Source organism: Magnolia sinica, chromosome 11 (assembly GCF_029962835.1).
Source record: "Magnolia sinica isolate HGM2019 chromosome 11, MsV1, whole genome shotgun sequence".
Lineage (NCBI taxonomy): Eukaryota > Viridiplantae > Streptophyta > Magnoliopsida > Magnoliales > Magnoliaceae > Magnolia > Magnolia sinica.
The window spans coordinates 72,888,250-72,914,478 of NC_080583.1; the positions used below are offsets into that span (position 1 = coordinate 72,888,250).

At 41.2% G+C, this 26,229-nt stretch overlaps 1 protein-coding gene across 3 annotated transcripts in view; it reads left to right on the forward strand.

Annotated features, from left to right (window-relative positions):
• The first annotated feature begins 529 nt into the window (after window positions 1-529).
• LOC131219342 (probable inactive purple acid phosphatase 1) overlaps window positions 530-26,229 on the forward strand; it is a 33,639-nt gene continuing 7,939 nt past the window's right edge. Inside the window, exons 1-7 of one of the 3 annotated variants that reach the window (XM_058214433.1) lie at window positions 530-678; window positions 2,566-2,751; window positions 8,979-9,070; window positions 9,617-9,683; window positions 9,774-9,896; window positions 10,706-10,798; window positions 23,900-24,029. In XM_058214433.1, coding sequence (XP_058070416.1) covers window positions 2,575-2,751; window positions 8,979-9,070; window positions 9,617-9,683; window positions 9,774-9,896; window positions 10,706-10,798; window positions 23,900-24,029 — 682 coding nt within the window. In that variant the 5' untranslated portion in view covers window positions 530-678; window positions 2,566-2,574. Of the gene's footprint in view, window positions 679-699; window positions 856-2,565; window positions 2,752-8,978; window positions 9,071-9,616; window positions 9,684-9,773; window positions 9,897-10,705; window positions 10,799-23,899; window positions 24,030-26,229 lie in introns of those variants that run through there. The other 2 variants (XM_058214432.1, XM_058214434.1) reach the window with 2 other exon arrangements.

Below are 26,229 nucleotides of genomic sequence, written 5' to 3' on the forward strand. Positions count from 1 at the left end.
CCCCAATTTCAAAAGGTTCAGGAATCGTCTACAGCACCTGTTTTACGCAGCCACGTAGAACACCTAAGTTCTATGGGACCCACCACATTTTATATTCGAATCCAATCCGTCCATCAGGTGAGAACCACTATTAATACTCTAAAAGAAAAAGATCAGCCGGATAAAATTCTCGAACAACAAAGAACAGCTTTAAAATCATGAAATTTACAGTGTGGCTTGAAAGATAATTGGATGATGATTATTTTTTAATTTTTTCTTTATCCTACTTATTTACACCCGATTAATGGTTTTGATGGAATATATAAATCTTTATGGCCCATATATAAATCCATCGTTGTCAAACCGTCCCCATTGTTACCTGTTTTGTGGCCCACATAAATGTTGGATGTTTATCATTTTTTTTTAAATTTATTATAATCGTGGATAGAAACTTATGGATGGAGTGGATTTTACGTATACAACATGGTGGGCCCCACAAGCTTCGGTATTTTACGCAGTGGGTAGAACAAGCGTAAAACAAGTGGTACAGACGATTTCGGTCCTTTGAAAAGCAACAGCACTTAAGAGATCATTCTCTTGAGTAAACGAAGATTATCGTTGTTTTGCTGCCCTTGGGTGCTTCTGGATTTCACTTATCTGTGGGGCCCACCTGCAAATTCAAGTTTCTACTATAAGAAGGTGAGATTATTTCTTATCTTTGTTTCGCTGACCCTGGTTGCTTTTGGATTTCACTTTTATGTGGGGCCCACCTGCAAATTCAACTTTCTACCATAAGGAAGGTTACTATTTCTTGAATACCCAAGTGCTGTCTTCTTGATTTGATCAGCTGTATGTGGTTAGAACATCAGATCAAAGGTAGAATTTTATGGTTTCTATGACATTTTGGTCCCCTTTGAGTATTGTTCTGTGAAGACATTTTGGTTTGTTTATAGCTCTTATAGATTTATATGGATAGAACTTCATATCTAAGTAGGATTTATTTGTTTATTTATTATTATTTAGAAATGGGTTTTGGCTGAATTTGATTTTTTTTGGGGTTTGGAAATCTTACTATGAGTCATGCTTCATAGTGTTCTATGAACTGCTGGGACACGCCCATCGTACGGATTTCCCTTCTTCGAATGTAGTTCTTTGGGAAGAAGTTGTGTTTTCCTTCTGTTTTAGCTCTTCTAGATTTTTATGGATGGAACATCATATCAAAAGCAGGAATTTTATGGTTTTTGGATTATTATTATTATTATTATTATTATTATTATTATTATAGGGTTGAAAATCTGACTATGATGCATGCTCTGTGGTGTTCCATGCGGTGTTGGGACATGTTCATTGTAAGGATGGCACTTGTTTGTGGTGATCCTGACCATTGATTTGTCTGATTAATCATGTGGATGGCTGTTACTGTAATGACATGGAGGTCAGCTCTGTTGGCCATTCCTTGCTAGCTGCAAGTGGATGGTTTACTTAAATCTGAGCAGAAAAGGAACCACAGTCTTTCAAAAAAATAAAAAAAATAAAAAATCTCAGTATCCCTCCATCCCTCCCCTCGGCCTGCAACCAAAATTCCAGATTGAACTTCTTATGAATTGGATTTTGGTCTCTTTTCTTTGTGAATTGTGCTACAGCAATTCACGTGAGGAGAGATTGAAGAGGTGAACTACTGTATGTGTGTGTGGCACAAGCATCAGGCTCAAGATGAACATGCTCTGACTCGAAAGGCAGGGTAATCTACTCATCAGATGGGCCACAAGCATGCCTGAGGATAGGTCGTTCATGATTTTCTCTCCAACTGTCCATTTTTCTCATTTGAGTGAAAAAGAGAGGAAAAATGAATTACGGGAAACACTTTCTCCCCAAAATCCTTAATTGGGTTCAATATTAATCACGGAGAGTATGAAAATGCAATAATGAACAACGGGAATCTCCTATTCCAATACAATAATACTCTATTCCAACATGATGCTTGGCCCAACGGTGGACACTACCCTTGGACGCTTGTCAATGTGATTGAGGTTATTGATCTGAGATCTAATTACCATGTGTCCTTCTCTAGCATCCGCAGAGGTGGACCTTTTGGCTAAAAGTGGGTCCGTTAGTAGCAATCTGTTTGTGGAGATCCTCAGGGAAAGAGGATAGCACTAGCAGGCTTGGTGCCTTTTTTCTGTTTGTATTGTGAGTATTCAGGTGGGTTTTGGGTTTGGCTGTGGGTGGGGTCAGAAATTTTTTATATTGTTGTGTTATATGTGGTGGAGGTCTTTCCTATTTGTCCCCTATCTTGCTTTTTGAAGGAATAGAATCTTATATTCTATTGTCCATTTGTCCTTGCACGAATATGAATACACTTTTGTTGATGTGGTGGAAGAAGGCATGAAGGTATTACCAAAGTTTGGTGTGATTCTCTTGTTCTTGGATCACTGATGTTTACTGATGTTGACATGATACCATTTTTATTTTTTATTTTTTAATTTGCAAGATGACATGATCCCATTTTTTAAATAACTTTCTTTAAGAGTTGTGAGTTACGGGTTCATTTGAATGATTTTTTCTTTTTTGGCTGATTTGTTGTAGATTTTGGGTATGATGAGAGTATGTGGGTTGATTCTGTTGGGAGTTTTGTTGGGTACAATTGTGTGTTTTGGCGAGCCGCAGCCAAATGGGGAGCAACCTCTTTCAAAAATCGCTATTCATAAGGCTACATTTGCTCTTCATGACTTGGCTTATGTCAAGGCCTCTCCTCTTGTTCTTGGATTGAAGGTAATCTTTCAATATTGACTATGTTTTTGGGTTTCTTATCTCTTCTTTCTTCATGATCTTATTCTGAACATATTCAAACAAGAATCTCAACATCATTCATATGCACTCCCACAAGAATACATACTTAGGCACATATGGTTAAATTTATATAAATTCATCATGCTTATATGCATATACAAATGGCCTCATATCTCATGCAAATATCAATAAATACATAAATGCTCTAGGACATACATGTTTTGGGCATAGGTGTAGTCTTGGATGCAACTTTTATTCATGTTGTGGAGTTAATGCGGGGGCATTTTCACACCGGGTTCGAGTGGGGTGGCCTGTGGGATGCAAGGGCACATTCGGGGTGGGTGGCCCGCATACCCATGGATTTGGGGCTCACGAGGGGGCGGAACCCATGGATTTGGGGCTTGGGCTATGAGATAAAGGGATTAATTCGCCATGCTCTATTAGTTCGAGCTTTCAGAGCAAGTGGTTAATTGTCCTGCATCAGGAGTCCTGTTTATCTCATTCTAGGCATGATTAATCTTCATCTATAAAAATTCTGACACAAGTCAATAGTTAGCATGACCTTTTCATTTGTTTTACCATTTGATCATTTTCTTATTCTAAAATGAGCAAATAGGGTTTTAGAGGAAGCTTAATTGTATGGTTTTGTTATTCTCTTAAGCCTAGATTTTTTCCCCTTAAAACGTAGAATAAGAGAAAGAAAGGGAAATGAGAGAAGAAACATAGAGGAGAAGGGAAGGAGAGGATTCAACATCCTCACTCTGATGGAAGATCTTTATTTTTAGTAGATTCAAGCTTACAAAGATAAGAACTAAAGTAAATACAATGTAATCCCCAAGGATACACAAGATCTCCTTAAGCTATAATGCATTTAAGGACTATGAAATAATGTGCTCCACCAGAAGGTACACATCATGTACACTCAAAATGGTGTACCCTCGTCCTCCACCTTAGGCGGGTTCATGGAATCATACATGCCAAGCTTGCTAATAATATTGCTTATACGAATTGATAGGATGGTCTTGGTGAGAATATGAACATATTGGTTTTTTGAACAAACAAATGGCATATGTAGAATTTTGGCCGTACCTTTTTTTTTTTTTTTGAGAGACAAATGTTATAAACATTGTTGTGCTTTAAGGAAAAGGGATGTTGGAATTTATGGCCCACTTATGGCATTGGTTGCTAGAGCAACGGAATGGACAAATTGGATCATTAGAAAGAGTTCTAGATGGGGCCCACAATTGTGTGGTGTGTACGGTTCTTGTCTACCCAATATAGTATCATACATGAAAGAGTATTAAGAAAAGAGGGATTCTTCCAAAGAATGACGGCGAGCTCCTTTGATGGCTAGGACTCTACCATTGGCCTTAGAGGGTTATAAAATCGATCCTTAGTCCTCGACTCTGCTCACTAGTGAGGTTATTTACTCCCATTGCAATACCAGAGTGTGAGAGGAAGATCAAAGGTTGCTATGTTCTCCGGCGAGCTTTGTCAGCGGCGTTAATAGCTGCCAACCTGGGCAAACGAGGTAAGGTTCAAAATCCCTTTTCCTTAACGCACAACAACATTTATAACATCTGGTAGCAGAGTGAGGTTGCTTTGTTTGTGTGTCTAAGACTTATTTTCTTTATATGTGTCAGCGGTTTTGCCATGAAATCCGGCAATGGGTGTTTGTTTCTGTCGTGCCAGTTCATATCACTGCTTCTGTTTCAGATGCTGCCTATCTATGACAACCATGATTGCTTTATTTATTTATTTAATATCACACCTTATGGGCCTGATTGTGGGCTTGTTCATATGGGGCGACCCAACTATTCATGCATCCATATCATATGTTGTAACTTAATGTGCTGTAGTTTGGGTTATGACATGGATTCAAGGCTATTTTCTGGTGCCCTTGGCTTAACATTTGAGACAACCCTTAAAAGCTTGTGTTGAACCAAATGCGTACGATAGGGATTGTGAGATATTTAGGCCAGTTTACAATCGTCTAGGATGCAACCTGATTTGGCCCTTGATAAGATTTATCACACCATATTTATGGCTAGCCAGGCCCATTGGAATTATCAATCCACATGATTATTGTGTTCTCATTCATCCCAGTCATTGCTGGCCCTTCATGGAACGATTCTTAATAAGCCACACGTTATGAAAGTGTGTATCTCATGGTGGTTAGTAGGGCCTACTTCTTTGATCCCTTGTAAGATTTTAAACATATATTGGGTGTCCAATTTATCATCTGTTAAGTATAGGTACCCATAATGAAAATTGTCATCTATAAAGGTGATAAAGTACTTTTGTCCATTCCAGGAAGCCATAGGGAATATACCCATATATCTGTAATTCTGTATATATTACCTCTAAGAGACTAGTACTGGTGGCACTCGACTTCCTCATTCTTGTCTACTTTCCCTTTATGCAATCTACACAGACTGTAAGGTCTGTGAAGTCCAATGCACCTAGAATTCCTTCTTTAACAAGCCTCTGAAATTTCTCGCAAGAAATGTGACCAAGTCGCTTGTGGCATCACATGGGGGAATTCTCTTTAATCAATTTCCTTTTTATGCTAACATTCATGTTTTCATTCACATGCATAGACTTTGATTGGAGGTACGTGTTGTTAGGTTGTAACTGACATAGGTTATTTAAAAACGAGCCAAGGCTAATGATATCTGAACCATGCGACAACACAAACTTTTCGTTCCCAAATGAGAATGTATATCCACTAGTGTCGAGACGTGATATGGAAACCGGTTTGCGCCGTAAGGACGACGTGTAAAAAATGTTTTCCATTTCCAAATAATGCCCTAACTTCAACCTCAATCTATAAACCCCTACAACCTTAATCGCCGCTTGAGTGCCATTGGCCATAAGAACAAAACGTTCTCCATCTATTGGTTGATGACTCCTAATAAATCCAATCATGGAATTGAAAACATGAGTCGTGGAGCTTGAATCGATCCACCGTGAATTTTTTGGTGCATCAATTAAATTTGATCTCAAGTAGACAAGAACATAGGTGTACAAGTTTCGATGGTAGTTTCCCTTTCATGTTTGTGACCCTAAGGACCTTTTTAGAAGTTGATCGCATTTGAATCTTACTGAAACCATGATCTAAGAAATTTTGAGAGAACACATGCATATCTGTGTACAAGAAGGATGGAGAAAACTCACACAAGAAAACATCGAATGTCAAAACTTTATCTAATCGACGAGGCGGTCAATTAGATTATCGAGGATGACGAGCGTAAACGTTAATCCTGAGTGTGAAACCTAGTGCATCATTGCGGCCTATACTTTGTGTCGAGTGCGCATTATGCGAGTGGTTCTCATAACATGAGGTTGGGTGAGTGCTAATAATTTGAGCTCAAATGGCCTAACACCTTTGTGACAAGATGGACAAACTTGATCCCACAAAATTAACATCAACCATCCAATTCGTTTTGCTCCAACCAGATTGTGAGCTCCTTTAGGTCGAAGGCAAGTCTATTTGGAGACAAACGCCACCCAATCAAATCCTCTAATGCATGACGCATACATCATATCCTTGATTCTAAGAATCGGTTCACATCTCTAGTTGCTTCCACTTTAGTGGAACACAACTAGATACGCTTGCCAACCCTAGAAACTAGGATCCAAGCCACTCCGTTTCCCCAAGTGGATATCCTTAAGGCCCATGGGCCAAGAGGTGGGTAACTAGGTCACGAGGGTCACAATCTAAAATCTTGACTAGTCACTTTATTGATTTTGGACCCCCAACCCCCCCACCCCCCTTTTTTTTTTGAAATATGGATGGGTATAAACCCGTATATTAGTTCAAGGCCACAAACTAGGGTGGTAAATAAGCTTAATGATCACCATAACTAGGGTAACTTTATTTTGAAACAAATATTCATGTAATCCTATCAAAATATAATTTGAATGAAACTTATACTTTATCTGTTGTGCAAAAGCAAATATATAAACCAACACTATAAATATAAAAGAACGCTTGAGAAGGAAGTGTACTAATATAAATATTGCACTTGTACTTCTAAATCCAAACCCATTATACCATAGGAGGGTTCAAAGAAGCAGGCCCTACTGACTACCATGAGATACACACTTTCATAATGTGTTTCTTGTTAGGAATCGTTCCATAAAGCACCAAGCATGACTGGGATGGATGAGAACACAATAATCATGTGGATTGATAGTTCTAATGGGCCCGATTGACCATAAATATGGTGTGATAAATCTAATCAAGCGCACATACGCTTTTAAGGGCTGTCTTCGACGTTAAGCCCAATGCACCAGAAAATAACCTTGAATCCATGTCATGATACCAAATAACAATACATCAAGTTACATCATATGATCTGGATGCATGAACAGTTGGGTCGCCCCATATGAACAGGCCCACTCCACTATCAGGCCCATAAGGTATGATATTAATAAAAAAAGCAATCGTGGCTGCTATGGATAGGCAACATTTGAAATAAAAGTAGTGATACGAATTGACACAACGGAAGCAAACACCTATTGTCGGATTTCATGACGAAACTGCCAACGTATATAAAGAAAACGAGTCTTAGATGCACAAGCAGAGCAACCTCGCTTTGACACCACATGTTATAAACGTTGTTGTGTGTTAAGGAAAATGGATTTTGAACCTTACCTTGTTCACGTCGGGTTGACGGCCATTAACACCGACGAGAATGCTCGCCGAAGAAGATAGCAATCGTCGATCTTCTTCCACACACTCCGGTATTGCAATGGGAAGAAAAAACCTCACTAGTGTGCGGAGTCGGGGATTGAGGATTGATTTTATAACCTTCTAAGGTTGACGGATCACGGAAGAGACCTACCCATCAATGAAGCTCACCGTTTGTCTTTGTATCCTCCATAGCTCTCTCTCTCTCTCTCTCTCTCTCTCTCTCTCTCAGAATCCTTCTTTTCTTAATCCTCTTTCACGAATGGAAATATATGGGGTAGACATGAACCGTACATTCCACATGGTTGTGGGCCCCATCTAGAATTGTTTCCGATCATCCAATTTGTCCAATCTGTTGCTCCGGCAACCAATGCCATAAGTGGGCCGTAAATTCCAACAATAAATTTTGGTTGCAACTTTTGTTCGAAGAAAATGACAGACAAACTCGATGTGTTTTGTTCGTTCATGAAAAACATGATTGGATGCAATGTGAATATCAACGCAATAATGACAATGAAGATTTATAGAAAAAGTTCTGAGTCCCATATCTCAAATAATTGATGTTATGCAAATTAGCTCACATGCAGCATGGGTCATGTCACAATATCTAGCTTCAATGGAAAAGTGAGCCACTACAGACTGTTTCTTGCTTTTCCATGTGACAAGATTACAACTAAAAAATGTTCTATAGCTTGCAGTGGACCAATGATAGGAAGGAGATCCTGCCCAATCTGCGTCATAGAAGCCATTGATCGTTAAATGACCATGATTAGAATAGAAAAGACCATGATTAGAATAGAAAAGACCACGACGAGGAGCATTCTTGAGATGGTGTAGAATGCAGTACAACCTCAAGGAGATGACAACATGAAGATTGCATGGGGAAGGCCCAATACGTGATAAGATGAGGGAAAGTAGACTTAGATGGTCATGTGCAACAGACACCAAGTACTGTGGCAGGAGTGAGTAAGTACAAGTTGAAGGCTCTAAAAGGGTATGGGGAAAGGCCCAAAAGGACGTGGATGGAGGTAGCAATAAAAGATTTGATGACCTATGGTGTAATCGAAGGTTTGGCCCTTGATAGAGTGGAATGGTTGAAAATGATTCATTTAGCTGACCCCAATTAACTGGGATAAGGCTTAGATGATGATGAAAACTATACATACGTGTCATTGAGTTAGGTTTTGTGTGATCCCTATGTCCAACACCAACACATTTCTCTAATTACCATGTTTGGAAGGCATGCTTGTAACTTTCTTTTTATGTTTGGCCAGTTTCATGTACAGCTTCAATGATGACGTGCATGGTATTTCGAAAGTTAGTTTATAAAACGGAAGTGGTAGTCAGGCAGATTTTCACGACTGATAGAATTTGGCTGCTTGCATGGAGGAATGCAAATTGCCCGATTCCGCCACTCATTTTTTATTGTTTGGTATCAGCCATTACATTCAGTTTATTAGATGTGTGATAGATTGTTTTCCCCCTTACACATGAGTTTGTTCAATTGTTTCAGGGGAAAAACGCTGACTGGGTGAACTTGCAGTTTAGTTGCCCTAACCCTTCAAATGATGACTGGATTGGGGTTTTCTCTCCCTCAAATTTCAGGTAATGACTGCATTTGTTTTTCAGAAATGATGTATTACATCATCTCTGAGCTGAGGATGCATAGTATTTTCGGTTCCTTAACCTGTATTTGTTGGTTATGGGATCCTGGGCATTGATCTGATGGGATCTGCTGTGTATAGAGCATTTCCCTGAAAATTTCTTCGATCAGATGATTCTAACCCTTCGATTGGTGGCCAGCAAGTGGATGGTTCAGAAGAGAAATACATCAACTGGCTGCATTAAACTGTAAAAATGACTGAAGATTGGATGGATAAGATCTTCTGATCTTGGATATTTTTTGGTCATGTTCCACCCATGGTGGGGCCCATCAGATTCATTGGCCTGTAGCAATAGACAGTGGGCCCCACTGTTATGTACTCATTGAACTTGCTTGTCTCCTGAAAAAGGTGAGGACTATCTTTGATCAAATCTCACCTTAGATCTGAAGTTGCAAAGAGTAATAGATGGGTTCTATAATTGGAGCGATTCTTGATTTTTGAATGTTCTTAATATAAATAATCGAAGCTATCATTCTAAAATTTTCAGTGCTTCCATCTGCGTACCTGAAAATCCGAGAGACAAACCTCCACTATTATGTACTGCACCTATTAAGGTTTGTGCTATCAAGAACTAACCGGCTGCTTTTCTTTGAAGAGAAGTAGTTTATGAATATGAATATTGAAGTATTTTATTTATTGTGCAGTACCAATTTGCAAATTACTCCAGTCCAAACTACATTTCGACAGGGACGGGATCGTTGAAGCTTCAATTGATCAACCAAAGAGCAGACTTCTCTTTTGCATTATTTTCTGGTGGACTCTCAAATGTACGTCCATAGAAGTAATACACTTCAATCTTATTCTCTTAAGAGCCATGATAGGCTGCTTAAGATGGGCCCCACCATGGGATGTCTGTGCAACATCTGGGCTGTTCTTCATATGGGCCCAACTGTTTATATGCTGCGGCCAGAAAATCAGGCGATGCATGCAGTGACTGTGGACCATTGTTCAACTCTTTAGCCATGCATTGACTATCTTGATTTTCAGTCCACGACTGTATATGGTGGGGCCTACTGTACCTTTGTATTTCTCTTCCTTTAATTGTTCCCAAATCTAAGAAAAATTTGAACCATCTTCATGCGTAAGTACAACTGCCTTTTTCTGGTGAGGAAATGTGGGTGCTTGGTATTTAAAATATATTAGGGGTACAACTTGAGCAGGTTGGGTTGGGTTATGGGTCAACTTGAGCTCAACCTGACCTGAATTCCAACCTGAGATGCCTAACCTGAACCCGATCCAAGTTCCTCTATGCTCGACCTGACTTGAATTTGCTCAAACCAAACCAAATCTGGTTGGCGTTTTCCAACCTGAATCTGACCTGAGGACCTCGAGAACCTGACCTGAACTCGGGTTGGTTCAAAGGGGCTGAGTTTGATCTGAACTTAAGTTGCAGCCCTAAGATGTATGGTTTATGTCTTGTCTATTTGTTCCTACTTTTGACTCAACAATCATTGTCAATTTCACTTAACTGTCATGAATGTGAATCATTATGTTTTGCTCTTGTGAGTCATGGATGAAGATGTTCTTTCCAAATGAGTCAGCACTAACTTCAAATTGAATGTGTTTGAAATAACAGCCGAAGCTGATAGCTGTCTCGAATGCAATAGCTTTCGCCAATCCAAAGGCACCTCTTTACCCACGTTTAGCTCAAGGAAACTCGTGGAATGAAGTAAGTATATTTCTCTTTGATTTTAAACTTTTTTTTTTTGTTGTTGTTGTTTTTTTTTTTTGTAGTATTATAATGCAGGGGCATTTTGCCATTTTCACACCGGGCTCAAGTGGGGTCGCCTGTAGGATGCAGGGGCACACTCGGGATGGGCGTGGCCCACGGGGGAGGTCTTGTGTTCGAAACTCCTCATCGGGGGTGATTAATACGCATTTCACATTGGGCTCAAGTGGGGTAGCCTGTGGGATGCGGGGACACACTCGGGGTGGGCGGCTCGTGTGAGGCGGTACCCATGTGATGGGCCCACGAGGGGGGGTTTGGCCGAGGTCCTAACCCATGAGATGTGGGGCCTGGGCTATGAGATAAATGAATTAATTCACCATGCTCTAACAGTTCGAGCTTTTAGAGCAAGTGGTTAAGTATCCTGCATCAAATTGGTATCAAAGCGGGAGGTCTCGTGTTTGAGACTCCTCACCAGGAGTGATTAATGCAGAGGCATTTTCACACCGAGCTCGATTAGGGTCGCCTGTGCGATGCAGGGGCACACTTGGGGTGGGTGGAGCCCATGGGGGAGGTTTCGTGTTGGAGACTCCTCACCAGGGATTAATGCAGGGGCATTTTCACACCAGGCTCGAGTGAAGTAGCTCGTGGGATGCGGGGACACACTCGGGGTGGGTGACCCATGTGATTTGGGGCCCACGGGGGAGGTCTCGTGTTTGAGACTCCTTACCGGGGGTGATTAATGCGCATTCACACCGGGCTCGAGTGGGGTAGCCTGTGGGATGCGGGGACACACTAGGGGTGGGTGACTCGTGTGAGGCGGGTGGCTCGTGTGAGGCGGTACCCATGTGATTTGGGGTCTATGAGGGGGGTTCGGTCGAAGTCCTAACTCATGAGATGTGGGGCTTGAGCTACGAGATAAAGGAATTAATTTGGGGTGGGTGACTCGTGTGAGGCGGTACCCATGTGATTTGGGGTCCACGAGGGGGGTTCGGTCGAAGTCCTAACTCATGAGATGTGGGGCCTGAGCTATGAGATAAATGGATTAATTTGCCATACTCTAACAGTTCGAGCTTTTAGAGGTAGTGGTTAATTGTCCTGCATCAAATTGGTATCAGAGCGGGAGGTCTATTGTTTGAGACTCCTCACTGGGGGTGATTAATGCAGGGGCATTTTCACATCGGGCTCGAGTGGGGTAGCCCGTGGGATGTGGGGACACACTCAGGGTAGGTGACCCATGTGATTTGGGGCCCACGGGGGAGGTGTCGTGTTCGGGACTCCTCACCCGGGGTGATTAATGCGTATTTCATACTGGGCTCGAGTGGGATAGCCTGTGGGATGCGGGGACACACTCGGGGTGGGTGGCCTGTGTGAGGCGGTACTCATGTGATTTGGGGCCCACGAGGGGGGTTCGGCCAAGGTCCTAACCCATGAGATGTGGGGCTTGGGCTATGAGATAAAGTAATTAATTCGCCATACTCTAACAGTTCGAGGTTTTAGAGCAAGTGGTTAATTGTCCTGCATAACTACTCAACGGTAGGTGTAAAGAGAACTCCTTGCTTCCAACTTCGTTGGATATTTAAACTTCAAGAAACTGGTCTTGTTTTGATGAATTTTGTGCACACGGTCAACGGTGCCATCTGCCTACCTTAGGAAATCAAGGTAAGTATTGGATGGGAGCCACCATTTAGATGACCTGGCTTGAAAATAGTCAAGTAGGTGTACAGTATTAAAAAACAATGGGGAAGTTTTCTTTTTTACACAGTCCATTGTATTTGTACATGTGTGGCCAACCTAATGAGTTGATCACGTATGCATGGTTAGTACTTGTGTCATGTGTAGAGGTCTAACATCTCACATGCATGTAGAGTTTTTGGTTTAGGATTTTAGTTTCTTTCTTTCTTTCTTCCTTTCTTCTTCTTCTTCCTTTTTTTTTTCCTTGTTCTTTTTTAGATTACAGTATTACTCAAGTTCATGATGACATAGTTGTGGAATTCTCAACCATATGCTGGCAATACTTTCTCACTATTCATTGAATATTGTTGGACCCATGCAATATTAAAGGCACAATAAAATAACTAGAGAATAAGGAAATCCAGCCTTTAACCATCCACAATGGCACTTTAATGTGAATGTACAAAAATCAAAATTATCATAATCATATCATGTTCAAGCTATATGGTGTTGACTCTCTCAAGATCGATTGGCTAACATTCACACACACGCGCGCACGCGCACACACACACACCATGATGTTTTGAGGACTTCCATCCTGTCCATCAGATGCACCACCTTAAAAAACCCCCAAAGCCCCAAAGGTGGGCCACAACATAGGGAACAAGGTGGAAGCGGATGCCTACCCTTGATTTTCGGTGGGGCTACAAGAGTTATAAAACCCCTTGAAATTTGGTCTGACCCTTTGTGCTAGCTAGATGAACGATTTGAATGGCCTAGATTCTACATAAACAACATGGTGGGCTCCACATGCATATCAATGGTGGGCGTTTTGTCCCACCTCGTTCCCTGTGCTGTTGCCCAACTGAGTTTTGGATCTGCCTGATTTTTAGACACTGGAGGGTCTCACATCCAATGCAAGGGATGGATGCCATGGCAACATCATGGTGGGGCCCACCCCAAGGCCATTCGTGCGGTCCTGTTTGCAGGCGAGTATTTCACCACACACTCACACACAAATTCTTAGCAAATAATGCACAAAGTCTTCACAAATTATTCAGAAAGGAAAATGGAAATAAATAAAGAAATTAATTTTCTTTTTCTCCACATTTTTTTGAAATATGCCTAGGATTTAAACTGATTGCATCAACCTTCTTTTCCTGAATCCAAACTTGGTAACAGTGATTGGCTGAAAGGATGGGATATATAACAATAATGTGTATGAACTTAGTACTCATCTGAAGATTACATTAAAGAACTGCCCGGCAATTGCAATAAAATACGACACAAAAATTGGAGTGGCTGAAGTTCACGCATTCATGACAAAAAAGGGTGTCAATGTTCGTGGATGTTGGAGAACTAAACAACGGAGGTTATGTGGATACAGTAAATACAATTCGTATACAAATGATACACATAAAAAGTGACTAAATAGAAAGCAGTTGAGATAAATGAAAAAAGATAACATTATTGAGTAAACGTTAGTTGCACAAATTGTGAGGGTAAATGGGATCATATTTTTGAGTGTGTGAGTAGCAAAGTATCCATTTTAAAAAGTGAGCAAGTGTAAATGCCTAGGAAGTAGGAGTGGCACCTTGTGAGAAGGTTCCTACATTTGTGAAAACTAAAGGTAAGAGACATGTAAGTACACAAATACTTTATATTAAAGAAGGCTGGGGCCCCTCATATCAAATTAGAGCTCTGTAACGCCTTGAAAATCGGGGGTCGAGCATAAACTCAACTCTCGAGTTCCAACGCATCACTTATGCGACATAGATAATGATGATTAATGTTGTCCATGTTAGTGCCTTAAACATGAATGAGATTATACCAAAACAGCATATCATACTCCAGAGGCAATTAAAGTGCGTTAGCAGAAGATTGTGATGTGTTTATAAACTGTACAAAAGTAATAGGAAGCCCTCGGAGTATGAATGTCACTAGGTTAAATATTTACAAGTTTGATTCAAAATATACAAAATCAAAATGTGTATTGTTCTCTATTCAAAACCCCGTAGCCCTGACAGCGCAACTCCAGGCCTACATAGACCCGCCAGAGAGTTGCATATAGGAGAACTCCTCCTCGTCATCGTAATAGTCCGTCTCTGCCTCATAAGTATCGCTATCACCTGCAGCTAAGACAGAGTCTGGTTGGTGTGTACAACACTGTCCCAGAACGTGGGAGTGAGTGATTAACTCAGTAGAGCTATAAGGCAAAGGTTAACATGTTATCAATTTAATCTAGCAGTAATGATAAAGTAATATAATCAAGCATCTCTAAGTACTCTGGTTAATGCAAAAATGATATGTATTAATGATGCATGTCCTCGCCTGCACTCCCTCTGCGATCTTCCTCATACGGTCGCGGCATGCACCCCTTCCTCTGTGCACTTCTTCGGCAAAGCACCGTGCAATGCGATGTCTGAGCATGATTACCGAGTTTTTATTAGACCTTTTCATACAACAGGATTGGGAAGCTAAGGTACCTCCCTTATATCAATTCCCAAACAATGATCTATTCTAGGGTCGTCAGTCCTAGCAAATCTCATACGATGTTGCGGTTCTAGGTCACTACAAAGGGCTCATTACCTGATCAGTGTAGGCCTAGTTTATACTCTAGTTGCTACGGAAAGGCTCGTCGCCTCAACGCAGTCTCAGAGTATGCTCGAGGTCACTCCACCCACGCCCTACCAACTGACAGTCTATTTTCGAAGGCTCGTCGCCAACCCGACTAGGGACCACAGCCAGGTTGCGTCAGTGTAGGCCGATAGCTCGAATACAATGTCCCATACCACCGTATTCGGCTCACGAGTTTGGGTTGCTCACTGGACACTACGGGGAGGCTCGTCGCCCCAGCGTAGGCCGATAGCTCGACCAAAGTGTCCCATACCACTATGCCCGGCTCATGAGTCTTAGTGGATCGTAGTACCAAGGTTACACGGGCTTTCCACTGGTAAGTTTGGTACCTTAGGTTCAAACAGTAGCGTCCATACATGGTGAACATACATCGGGCCAATTGGGTTACTTGACAAGCTCGACTGGTACGAGCATACGTCGAGCCGATCGACATGGAGCGCGTAAGCACTCTGCGTGGCCTAACCATTGTCGACTAGCAGCGTACGATTCGAATTCCTCGAATGTGTCTGGTGTGGCGAAACAAGCTCAGCCACTAACTCGGAAAACATTACGGATCGCCTGGACTACGTCGTAGCCCCAAACACATTTCATGTACATTAGGCATTCATATGTACTAGTCAAGCAGCATGTAACATCCAGTTCAAATATACATCTCATACGAGCATTTTAACGAACACGGAGAGTACATATTATCGTACATAGACATTCATCCATAAATCACGCAGTAGCAAGATAGATTATATAAAGGATGCTATAACCATAGTTAAGGGAATCGAGAATCCTATCTCAACACCCTCATTACAAGCACTTAAACAAGCATTTTCACATTCAGGCATTTTATCAAACACTTGGACTACACATATTACATACATGTAATATATTAACTATAACACATATTATTGCAAATCCTTCCACATAGGAGTTGCCATACGTACAAACATCAGGTATTCCCGATCAGAAATCATGGCAAGCACAAATCATAAATCCATACTCATTCAGACATTTCAACAAACACATATAATGCATTTAAGATAAACATAGTTTACATGTGTGTGAAATGTACGGGAAACATTGTATCTAGGCATATGTGATAGCAATCAAGTCAGACATCAATCATTGCTGACATTGAAAGCCTTGAAAACCATAACCTAAACGTTTATAGTCCGCACCTTTCGCTGATAAACAAGTATCGAACTCAGTTTGTACGCCAAGTCTTTGTCTACGGCACGACGGCCACATATAGCATGAAATAGGTTAACTATTTCATCACTTACACTATTTGAAACCCTAAAACAGATTAGGGTTAAGTTTTCTTACCTAAGAACGGAATTAGAATCGCCGGAATAGCGATACGGCAACGGTGGTTAAGCACGTGGGGTGGCAGGGGAGAATCTCAGGAACAAACGCCAACACTCTCTCTCTTCTCCTCACTTTCTTCTTCTCTTTTCTCTCTCTTCTCTCTCCTAGGGTTAGGAATTCGTATGGAATGAGAGAGGGGTGGGTTTAGGCCCTTATATAGGCCCAGAACTGATGGGAATGGCCCCAGGGCCATGGTATACTTAGGTTATAGCCAAAGACTGGCCATTTCGGTCCAACGGAGCACATCTGGAGGCCCTTTTTCTGCATGCGGTGGGACTTAAGCTCCCTGACATTGGATCTAGGCCAGGCTAAGTTTTCGGTCCGATCGAATTTACAGATCGACCGCGGAGGACCAGTTTCAGTTCGACGGTCATCAGTACTCGATCAGGGCCACAAGTACACTGACATGTGTTGGAAATTTTCCCTAATCCGAGGGTGTAATTGGGTTAGATTCCGACGGTCTGAATCCTTAGATTCGGCCTGCAAGCGAACGACTCAACTCACTTAAGTTTCAGTTCATTTCCTAAAGATATTCACGTTTCTCACACACTTCGCTCCGGGCTCAAGTTGTGCGTTTCTGGACACTATCTGGATTTGATTTCTGAGATGGTTGTCAAGCCTAGTAAGGCGGTCATAACCGTATAGTTTCACGGTAATCGGACTTTCGACACGCGGTCCAGGTCCGATACGGAGTTTCAAGATGCTCCCGAGAGCAACTGGGTTTTGAGATTGATCCTAGATTTTTAGGTAATGTAGCGTTAGCGATTATAATGGTTTTGGGTCTTGCAGTTCGTATAGAAAGTGGTTCAAGCTAATTCTACTGATTGTTTAGTTTAGTACTTAACTGAATCGTGCCATAATTACGACAGAATAGGGTCCTAGGGCAGCTCTACGTCCAAGGACGTCCATCGCCAAGTTGGGAAAAATCCGGGATGTTACAAGCTCCTAGGTGCACAAGGTGCTATGCTGCCATGTTGTTATTGACTTAGTAAACTAGATGACTTATCCCCTTTTGATGTAGGGACATGTGATAACCTAACCCTATATGCATGTATAATCAGGTTAAAGAATATTCAAATAAATACACCAATTAATCAACTGTTTCCAATCAAAGGGATTAGGTAAATCTCAACACAAAGATGAGGTTATTCCGTCAGGATTATGCCTCTTAGTATAAGATCACGTAAACAGTAAAAAGGGAGGACCTTGGGATATGAGGATATCCTAGATCTAGCATAAGTCAGTCCACAAGTACGCTTGGATTTGATTCTACTGACTAACCATCCCTCTTTTCCGTTCGAACTAGAAAGGGGTATCCAGAGAGAAATGAAAGGGGTGAAGGATGAGGGGTTCGAGATGAAGAAGGTATAAGTCCTTCGTCGTCAAAAGAAAAGGAGGAGGATGATTTTTACCTTTTCCTGCATCTCGTAGATCTTAGAAAGAGGGAAACCCGAAATCGGGGTGGAATCCTCAACACCCGAGGGCCAATCCTGAAACCCTAATCTCTTTAATAAAGAGGAAGAAAATAGACGAATTCTTATTCATTCAATAATAATGAAAATAGGGTTCTTCACAATGTATATATAAGCTATGGAAAAAGTAAAAGTGCACTAAAGCCCTTGGAAATAAGAAAAATAACAAAAAAGACGAAAAATAAAGAAAGTTGCAATAAAGCCCCTGAAATAAGAAAAATAACAAAAAAAGTCCAAAACTAAAACACCCATGTGGTAGGGGGTGAAATCCGATTCATGGATCTATGGTTGGGGTGAACACCCGTGTGGTGGGGTGTGAAATCCGACCCATGGATCTATGGTCGGGGTGTGGTCATGTCGCTCATACACTCGTAGCGCGTCAGAAAGTGGGTCTAATGGACCCGTCGTCCATCCACATCAACTCCTCCGCTCTGGTATTCTGTCAGCGATGCCTCCTCATCTGGTACACTCTAAAGGGCGCACCACTGATGTCCGTGTCACCTTTATAGACATTGGAGTCACCACGCACTTTCCACATCAAATCAATGCAGGACTAAATTAAGTAGAAAGTAACATTACAAATATAACCACAGTAATGAAGTTAAGGAAATGTTGATTCCATATTCTTAACACTCCCCCTCAAACCCAACATGGTAGATTGAGATCTTGTGTCATAGCTTGTGTCTTTTCTTTGAATGCACATGATTCTTCTCTAGAAATTGTAGGCCTTGATTGGGCTCGACATGCATTGAGCTATCAAACTGTCACTCATATGCAAATCATCTCAAAGAAGATGGTCAAGAAAGTGATAGCAACATGTGAAGACACAAGTGCAAAATTGCGCTACAAATGGGTGAACCACACTCATGATAACAAGTAACAAGGCATGTTGGACTAAGAATAAAGCCATAAAGAAATTTCAAGTGCCAATTAAAATCCTCCGTGTCAGGCACGTTCATTGTTCGAAGTATCCTCAATTTTATTGAAATATCCCTGATATTATCCCCATCTCCTGCTCGGAGATACCGATAACACTGGTAGCGATATTGATAACACTAGTAGTATCAGAAATTCCAAGTATCGATGGTATATCGCTAAGTACAGCCAATGTATCGATATCGCCAACATATTGCCAATATTTTTTACTGCGTAAATTCCAGGTGTCTCTTGTATTACCAATATATCAATATCACCAATGTATCACCAATACGTTTAACTGTGTAAATTCCAAGTGTCGCTTGTATCACCAGTGTATTGACAATATTTCGATAGTATCACTAATGTATCATCAATGTGTTGATATTGCCAAAGATCTGTTTATTAAAAAAATTCATTAAATTTTTTTATGGGTGCATGTTTGTATGATGAAGTGCATGTTTGTATGTGTGTATATGCATGCATGCATGGATGGATGGATGTTGGATGTGTGTGTATATGTGTGCGTGCGTGTGCATGCATGCATGGTTGTATGGATGGACGGATCATGCATGTGTGTTTGTATGTATTTATGTATGTGCATGCATGAATGGATGGCTGGACGGATGGATGGATGCGCCATTTCCTCCACGTTTCCCCAAATTTTCTCTATGTCAACAATACAACACATGCTTTTAGGCCTCATTAAAGCGTAACTTATTATTTGATTCCTAAATGTGCAAATGTGTATCTTTTTCGCCATTATTTGATTCTTAAATATGCAAATATGCGCATTTCACCATCTCCTAAAGTTCCACTATTTTCCCCATGTTTCCTCAATATTTTTTTTTTTTGCATTTCTGGAAATTGGCGATATTATTGGCAATAATGATATTGTTTCTATATTCCTGGCCAGTGAAACTTGTAGCATACCAATACTTGGAACATTGGGCATGTTGCAATGAGCATCCTAATAAAAAACAGTTGATGTGTGCTATGAAAATAGAGTTGAAAACTCAAACAGAAACAAAGCAAAGAATAAAAAAAATGTGATTTCTATTTCTGGTGTGCATGGATTTGACATAGTGGAAATACACAAAGCATAATTGAAAAAATCATAATAACATAAAAAAATGGACAAAATCAAATTCAATCTAATACCATGTTAAGACAACTAAAAATAAGAAACACAGAGTGAATAGATACTTTGTATATAAAGAAGGGTCGGGTCACTCTTACCGTATTACAATCTCCAAGTGCACAATGTGTTACATTGTTACTTAGATAATAAATTAGATGACTTGATCCCCTTTGTACAAATAGGAGTTACAATCCGCTTTCCAAAACTATTTAAACTCACCAAAAATAACATGGAAAACATAAAAACAATAATGATGGTTGGAAAAAGGTTGAGTTTGTGTCCTCAACATTTGCAATTGAGGAAACTACCGAGTCTCGTCACTATAGTTGAGATGAGGGTTCAAAATATTGGAATTTATCATACTATGTTGAACTATACGTGATGCATTCATCTAGTGATAGTGATACGATACCAAAGTTTGTGCTATGATATTGAGAAGTATCATTTATATCAGTTTGTATAAAAAGGAATATATTCTGAATGTATCTTCAACACATTCCTCCCCAGATATATTTGGTGGAATTTAATATTGTACCATGGTTAATACTATAGGAAGCTATTATATTGTAGTGGAGTTGTATTGCAATAAATTCACACAGCCATGTCATATGATTGTAACAATATTTTAAGCTTGCCTTACTCCACAGTATGAAGTGTAGGAGTAGCATTTCTAACTCCTTCATGTAATCTAGATAGAAGCTTTCCTTAAGAATTCTAAGCTTTAGTTATGGTTAGTTATGACTTACCTACCAAAATACAAAACCCTTGGCTTTTTCAATGACAATTTGTAGACAATTTGATGCAGAACAATTAACCACTTGCTCTAAAAGCTTGAACTGATAGAGCATGACGAATTAATCCCTTTACCTTATAGCCCATGATCCAAATCCATGGGATAGGTCATTGGCTGAACCCTCCTTGTGGGCCCCAAATCCATGGGTTCCGGGGTCGCCCACCCTGAGTGTGCCCCTACATCCCACAGGCCAGACCACTCAAGCCCGGTGTGAAAATGCCCCCGCATTAATCACCCCCGGTGAGGAGTCTTGAACACGAGACCTCCCGCTTTGATACCAATTTGATGCATGACAATTCACCACTTTAAAAGCTCGAACTGATAGAGCATGACGAATTAATCTCTTTATCTCATAGCCCAAGCCCCAAATCCATGGGTTAGGTCCTTGGCCGAACCTTCCTCATGGGCCCCAAATCCATGGGTTCCGTCTCACACGAGCCACCCACCTCACACGGACTCCAAATCCATGGGTTCCACGGGCCGCCCACCCTGAGTGGGCCCTTGCATCTCACAGGCCACCCCACTCAAGCCTGGTGTGAAAATGCCCCCTCATTACAATCTATGCATCATGTGATGTCATTAGCATAAACATCCTATTCTACCAACTTATTCTTATATCAGCTATCGTTGTACTGAATCTCCATTTGTTGTCATCATCTAGATGATGGAATGATGCTTCCACCTTCTAAAACATGAGTTTCCTATGCTAGTATGCATTTGCTTTAATATGCTATTACTATCTTATATTGGCAGTTTGACCACTGTTGATCATGGATGCAAAGGTATAATTTATCATATTAGTAGAAACCATTTGTAAAATGACAGTGTTTCCGAAGCTTCAAGCAGAAAAAGGCTATACGTTTACCTATCCTCGTTTTACTGATGTTAGGCCTGTTAATGAGCCGCACTTCTCTACCAGGCCTCACAAGCCAGGCGAGGGTATTATTTTTAGGCCTGTAGGCTAGACCTTGCCTGATTCGAAAGGACTTGATGACCTATGGTTTAACTGAAGGTTTGGCCGTTGATAGAGTGCAATGGTGGAACGAGATTTATGTAGCCAACCCTAATTAATTGGGATAAGGTATGGATGATCATGATGGCAAATAAATGCTTGTTGACACAAAAAAAGTACCTTGGCGGCTTAGCCACGACCCGATGACGACTCGATGCCATGATCCTTCAGCGGCTCCGCACCGTCGATGCCCACCTAGCCATGGCCTGGTGTTGTCGGTAGCTTGACGTCATTGACACCCACCTAGCTGCAGTTCGACACTGTCAACATGCGAACCTTGGGCAACCTGGTAGCTGCTCAGTGCCATTGATGCCCGTTGGTGCCGGCCTAGTGGCAGCCCAGCAACGGCCCGACATTGTCGATGTCCTTCGGCGCCCACCTAGCTATGGTCGGTACACAACTTGTTGGTGGCCTGATGGCAACGCTGCGTGGGCTCGCACGAGGTTAGCTGCTTCCACTCCTATAAATGTCCCTTCGGGGCCTTCATTTGAAAGATTCAGAAAAACCTCTCTGAGACCTTCAATTGTTACTCTTTGCGCCAACTCGGGAACAGGTGAAGAGAGACACCTAATCACTCATAAAGGCTAGCAGGCTGGGGTGACAGCCCAACGAAGTTGTTGGGGATATTGCCCATCACTAGTCTCCCAACAGAGCACAAGTTCAGGTTTGCGCATCCAAGCGAGCACTGCCAATGTTGCTCTTGGCCATGCTCACTCTCATGGTACCCAGTACATTGGCAAATGTTGGCTGAACTACATGCATAGGCAGTGCCATGTGTTGACCTCATCATCATATTGTATAAATGCTGTTTGCGCTATCCACATAGACATGGCTATGAGCTCCTTGCCCACATGGACACAACTCTACACTCCTTGCCTACCCATACACAACTCTGAGCTCCTTGTCCCGTGCATGACACAATACTCTTCTGTTTGTCTCGTACCTGACACAACTTAATACTTGTACTTTTAATTTTCCTCATTTTAGTGAACGCTTCGCATTGTTAACCTTGTGGAGTAGGCATATTGTTGAATCACGTAAGTCTCTGCGCCTCTTTCTTTTGGTTGTTTGATTGGAAGGAAGGGAAAACATATAATGCCATCATAAAGGTTTCACAACCTGCATTAAGTGGGCCCGAGGTTTACCCCATAAGAGCCCGTATCCCTTTGGTGGTTGGTCTTCCTTGAAGCTTATGCCCCTAGGGTTCCACACCCTCTCAACCGCACTTTACATCTCCTCAAAGGCTTTACCTTGTACAGGTTCATGGATTCTTTATAGATTTGGACTATATCGATCCTCTTCAAGTGGTGAGTTTATTCCGGTTATTATTTCATTCATATGATGCATGCATTTGCCACTCTATTTATGCCTTGCCTTAGAATAAATGGTATTTGCCTATGGAATTTAATTAAGAACCCATGCTAGACCACAACCTAGAATATATATTTAAACTCATATCAATAAAAAACCTCTTCAAAGGGGCATGCTTTTTTTTTTTTTGTTATGCATAGCTTGGCAATGCTCTATGAATGCCTGTGGAAATCATCCCTAATCCTCCTGAAATTTGTGCAACAATGGGTTAGGGACAATCTTAAAATTTCCGGCCCAATAAATAATTAGCTTCTGTAAATATTGACGTGATCGTTGATGAAACCATCTATGGTGAAACTCTTCAATTGTCTTTTCTTGTAATTGACTACCATCTGATAATGTGCAAGGCCTATAGCGCGAATTTGAAAATGTTTGTTTTGCAAAATTTTATTTTATATGAGAAGTCTTACAAAGTAGAATGCAGAAATAGTTTACTGGCTACATGATTTTTCAGAATTTCAATATGACATATTGGATTATCAGTCATCAGATATCCACATGTATCCACACTATTTGCCCTTCCAATTGAATGCTATAATATAATCACTTTTCTTTGCACCTGCAAATTTAGCTGGGCTCAATTTCCATATACTAAATGTGGGATGGTGCCATTTTATTACATAGTGTGGTTGTCCCAGTGTTCTACTTCTCCACATTATTCTCTATTGGACTTAAGTGATTGATTAAGTATATATTAGTGTTCTGAGTTGGTTGTTTCCTTCTTACTCAGATGACAGTAACTTGGACAAGTGGATATAATATTGATGAGGCAGAGCCTTTTGTTGAATGGAGTCGACTAGGAAGAGCTCCAATGCGATCCCCAGCTGGGACATTGACTATTAGTCGAAACAGCATGTGTGGTGAGTAATTTGTTTCTTGTTTTTTCTTCTCATTTATTGTAAATTATTATGAGATTTACTGAAACTGTTAGGCTTACGGGTGGTGGATTAACTATGCACTTTCACATGTTCTTTCAGGTTAGTAGCTTTCAAGGTATCAGTAATACAAATTTGTCTGTGCCTTTTCTGAATTTAGTGCTCCATTTAGCTTTCTCCATTTTATATAAACAGTTCATGCTGGAAAAAAAGTGTGGGTTTTTGAACCGAATCACACGGGTGGGGCCTGCCTCACACAAGCCACCCACCTCACATGGGCCGCCCATCCCGAGTGTACCCATGCATCCCACAGGCAACCCCACTCGAGCCCGGTGTGAAAATGCTCCTGCATTAATCACCCTCAGTGAGGAGTCTTGAACACGAGACCACCCGCTCTGATACCAATTTGATGCAGGACAATTAACCACTTGCTCTAAAAGCTCGAACTGTTAAAGTATGGCGAATCAATCCCTTTATCTCATAGTCCAGGCTCCACATCTCATGGGTTAGGACCTCAGCTAAACCCCCCATTGTGGGCCCCAAATCACATGGGTACCGCCTCACACTGGCAGGGCCCGCCCTGAGTGTGCCCCTGCATCCCACATGCAACCCCACTTGAGACCGGTGTGAAAATGCCCCTGCATTAGTATTGGTTACTTATATGAACTGATATTCTACTAATACATCTTCCAGTATCATCATATAAGCCGATGCCCATGTCAGCATGCACAGTTCTCTAGACAACTATTTGTGGCATTTTTGAAGTCCATAACCGTCATTAAAATTGTCCCTGTGTTGGTCTTCCCGGGGTTGAGCAATTGGAGGGTGGCTTACCATTTGAGCTCTTTATTGTTCTGCTCTTTGGCTCTTTCCCTCTTGTAGTAATATTTAGAATGTTTTCATAAAAAAGTCCTAGTCTAAGTTAAAAAGTGAAGGTCTAGATGCCTGCAATGTTTTTGTTTTTCAGAGTTCCTCCGACTATCACACGTGTAAGAAGTTCCACAACATCATTTTGCATACCATGCATACTATTTTTCTTCTATTTGCTAATAGGAGCTTCTTGAATAACTACATATGAAAATAGTCATTGGCTATAATTGACAGACCTAAGTCATGTAACTAGACACTGAAGCCCTTCTTTTGCTTTTGGCTTTGGGACTTTTGGGTTTCTGTTGCATCCAGGCCCCTAATCTCAAAGATCGTCCACTGATGATGGCATCGGCCCCACAGCCTATCCGGATGATGATCAGGCCCCTAAAAACTGCCTCACCATATCCTGTGTGCCTGATTTGATGCTGATCAGACTGTGGGCTCCGTGATATGCTTCTTTGGCCTTATCCTATCAAATTGTGTGCTCCACATGCTTGTCCTTGTGCATCGTTCATCTGTATACACTAATGGGTTAGCACCTTTAGCAAGCCATCTTTGTTAGAGTCAAGTGGTAGCCTTCTCCTATCAGACTGTGTGCTCCACATGCTTGCTCTGTTGACACGTGTGCACTGTTACCTGTATCCGCGTATGGTTTGACACCTGTAACAAGCCATCTTTGTGGGAGTTAAGATTTAGAATAGGAAAGTTTTATACAAGCTGTCTATAAATGTGCCAAGCTATTTACATTTGGGATGCTATGAGATCAGTTTATTTTTCTCCCTAGCTGAACCAGCAAAGTATTTATTCTGGGATGCAATGATCCTACTTTTGTGGAGTGATTCCACTAGGGTCCCTTGATTGATGCAATTCCAATTCAGGAACCATTTGTCTTGTCCTTTTTCTGCTCCATTTTCTTGTTTGTTTGTACAAATATTGAAGGCTTCCGAATCTGCTCAACTGCAATCTGCTGGTAATTAGACGAGTGTTCAAATCTGGTAAACCGTAAACATCGAATCAGATCCCAGAATATTTCATTACAGATTATTATTATTATTATTATTATTTTGGGAAGAGGGGTGTGGTGGGGGTTTTGAAGCCTTTGCTACATCAGCGTCCTTGGTTATCCCATCACTTTGTTTCCTGTTACTGCTTATTTTGTCCATATTTTTGTGTTCCTTAAGAAAGTGCTAGGGTGATTTGCATGAGCGTAGATTTAAGATGATATTCGTGGCATACATGCCAATTTCGCAGCATGTGCAAGATATGGCCTATTAATGAGGTGGGCCACTGAATCAGGTCTTTGCACACATGGGCT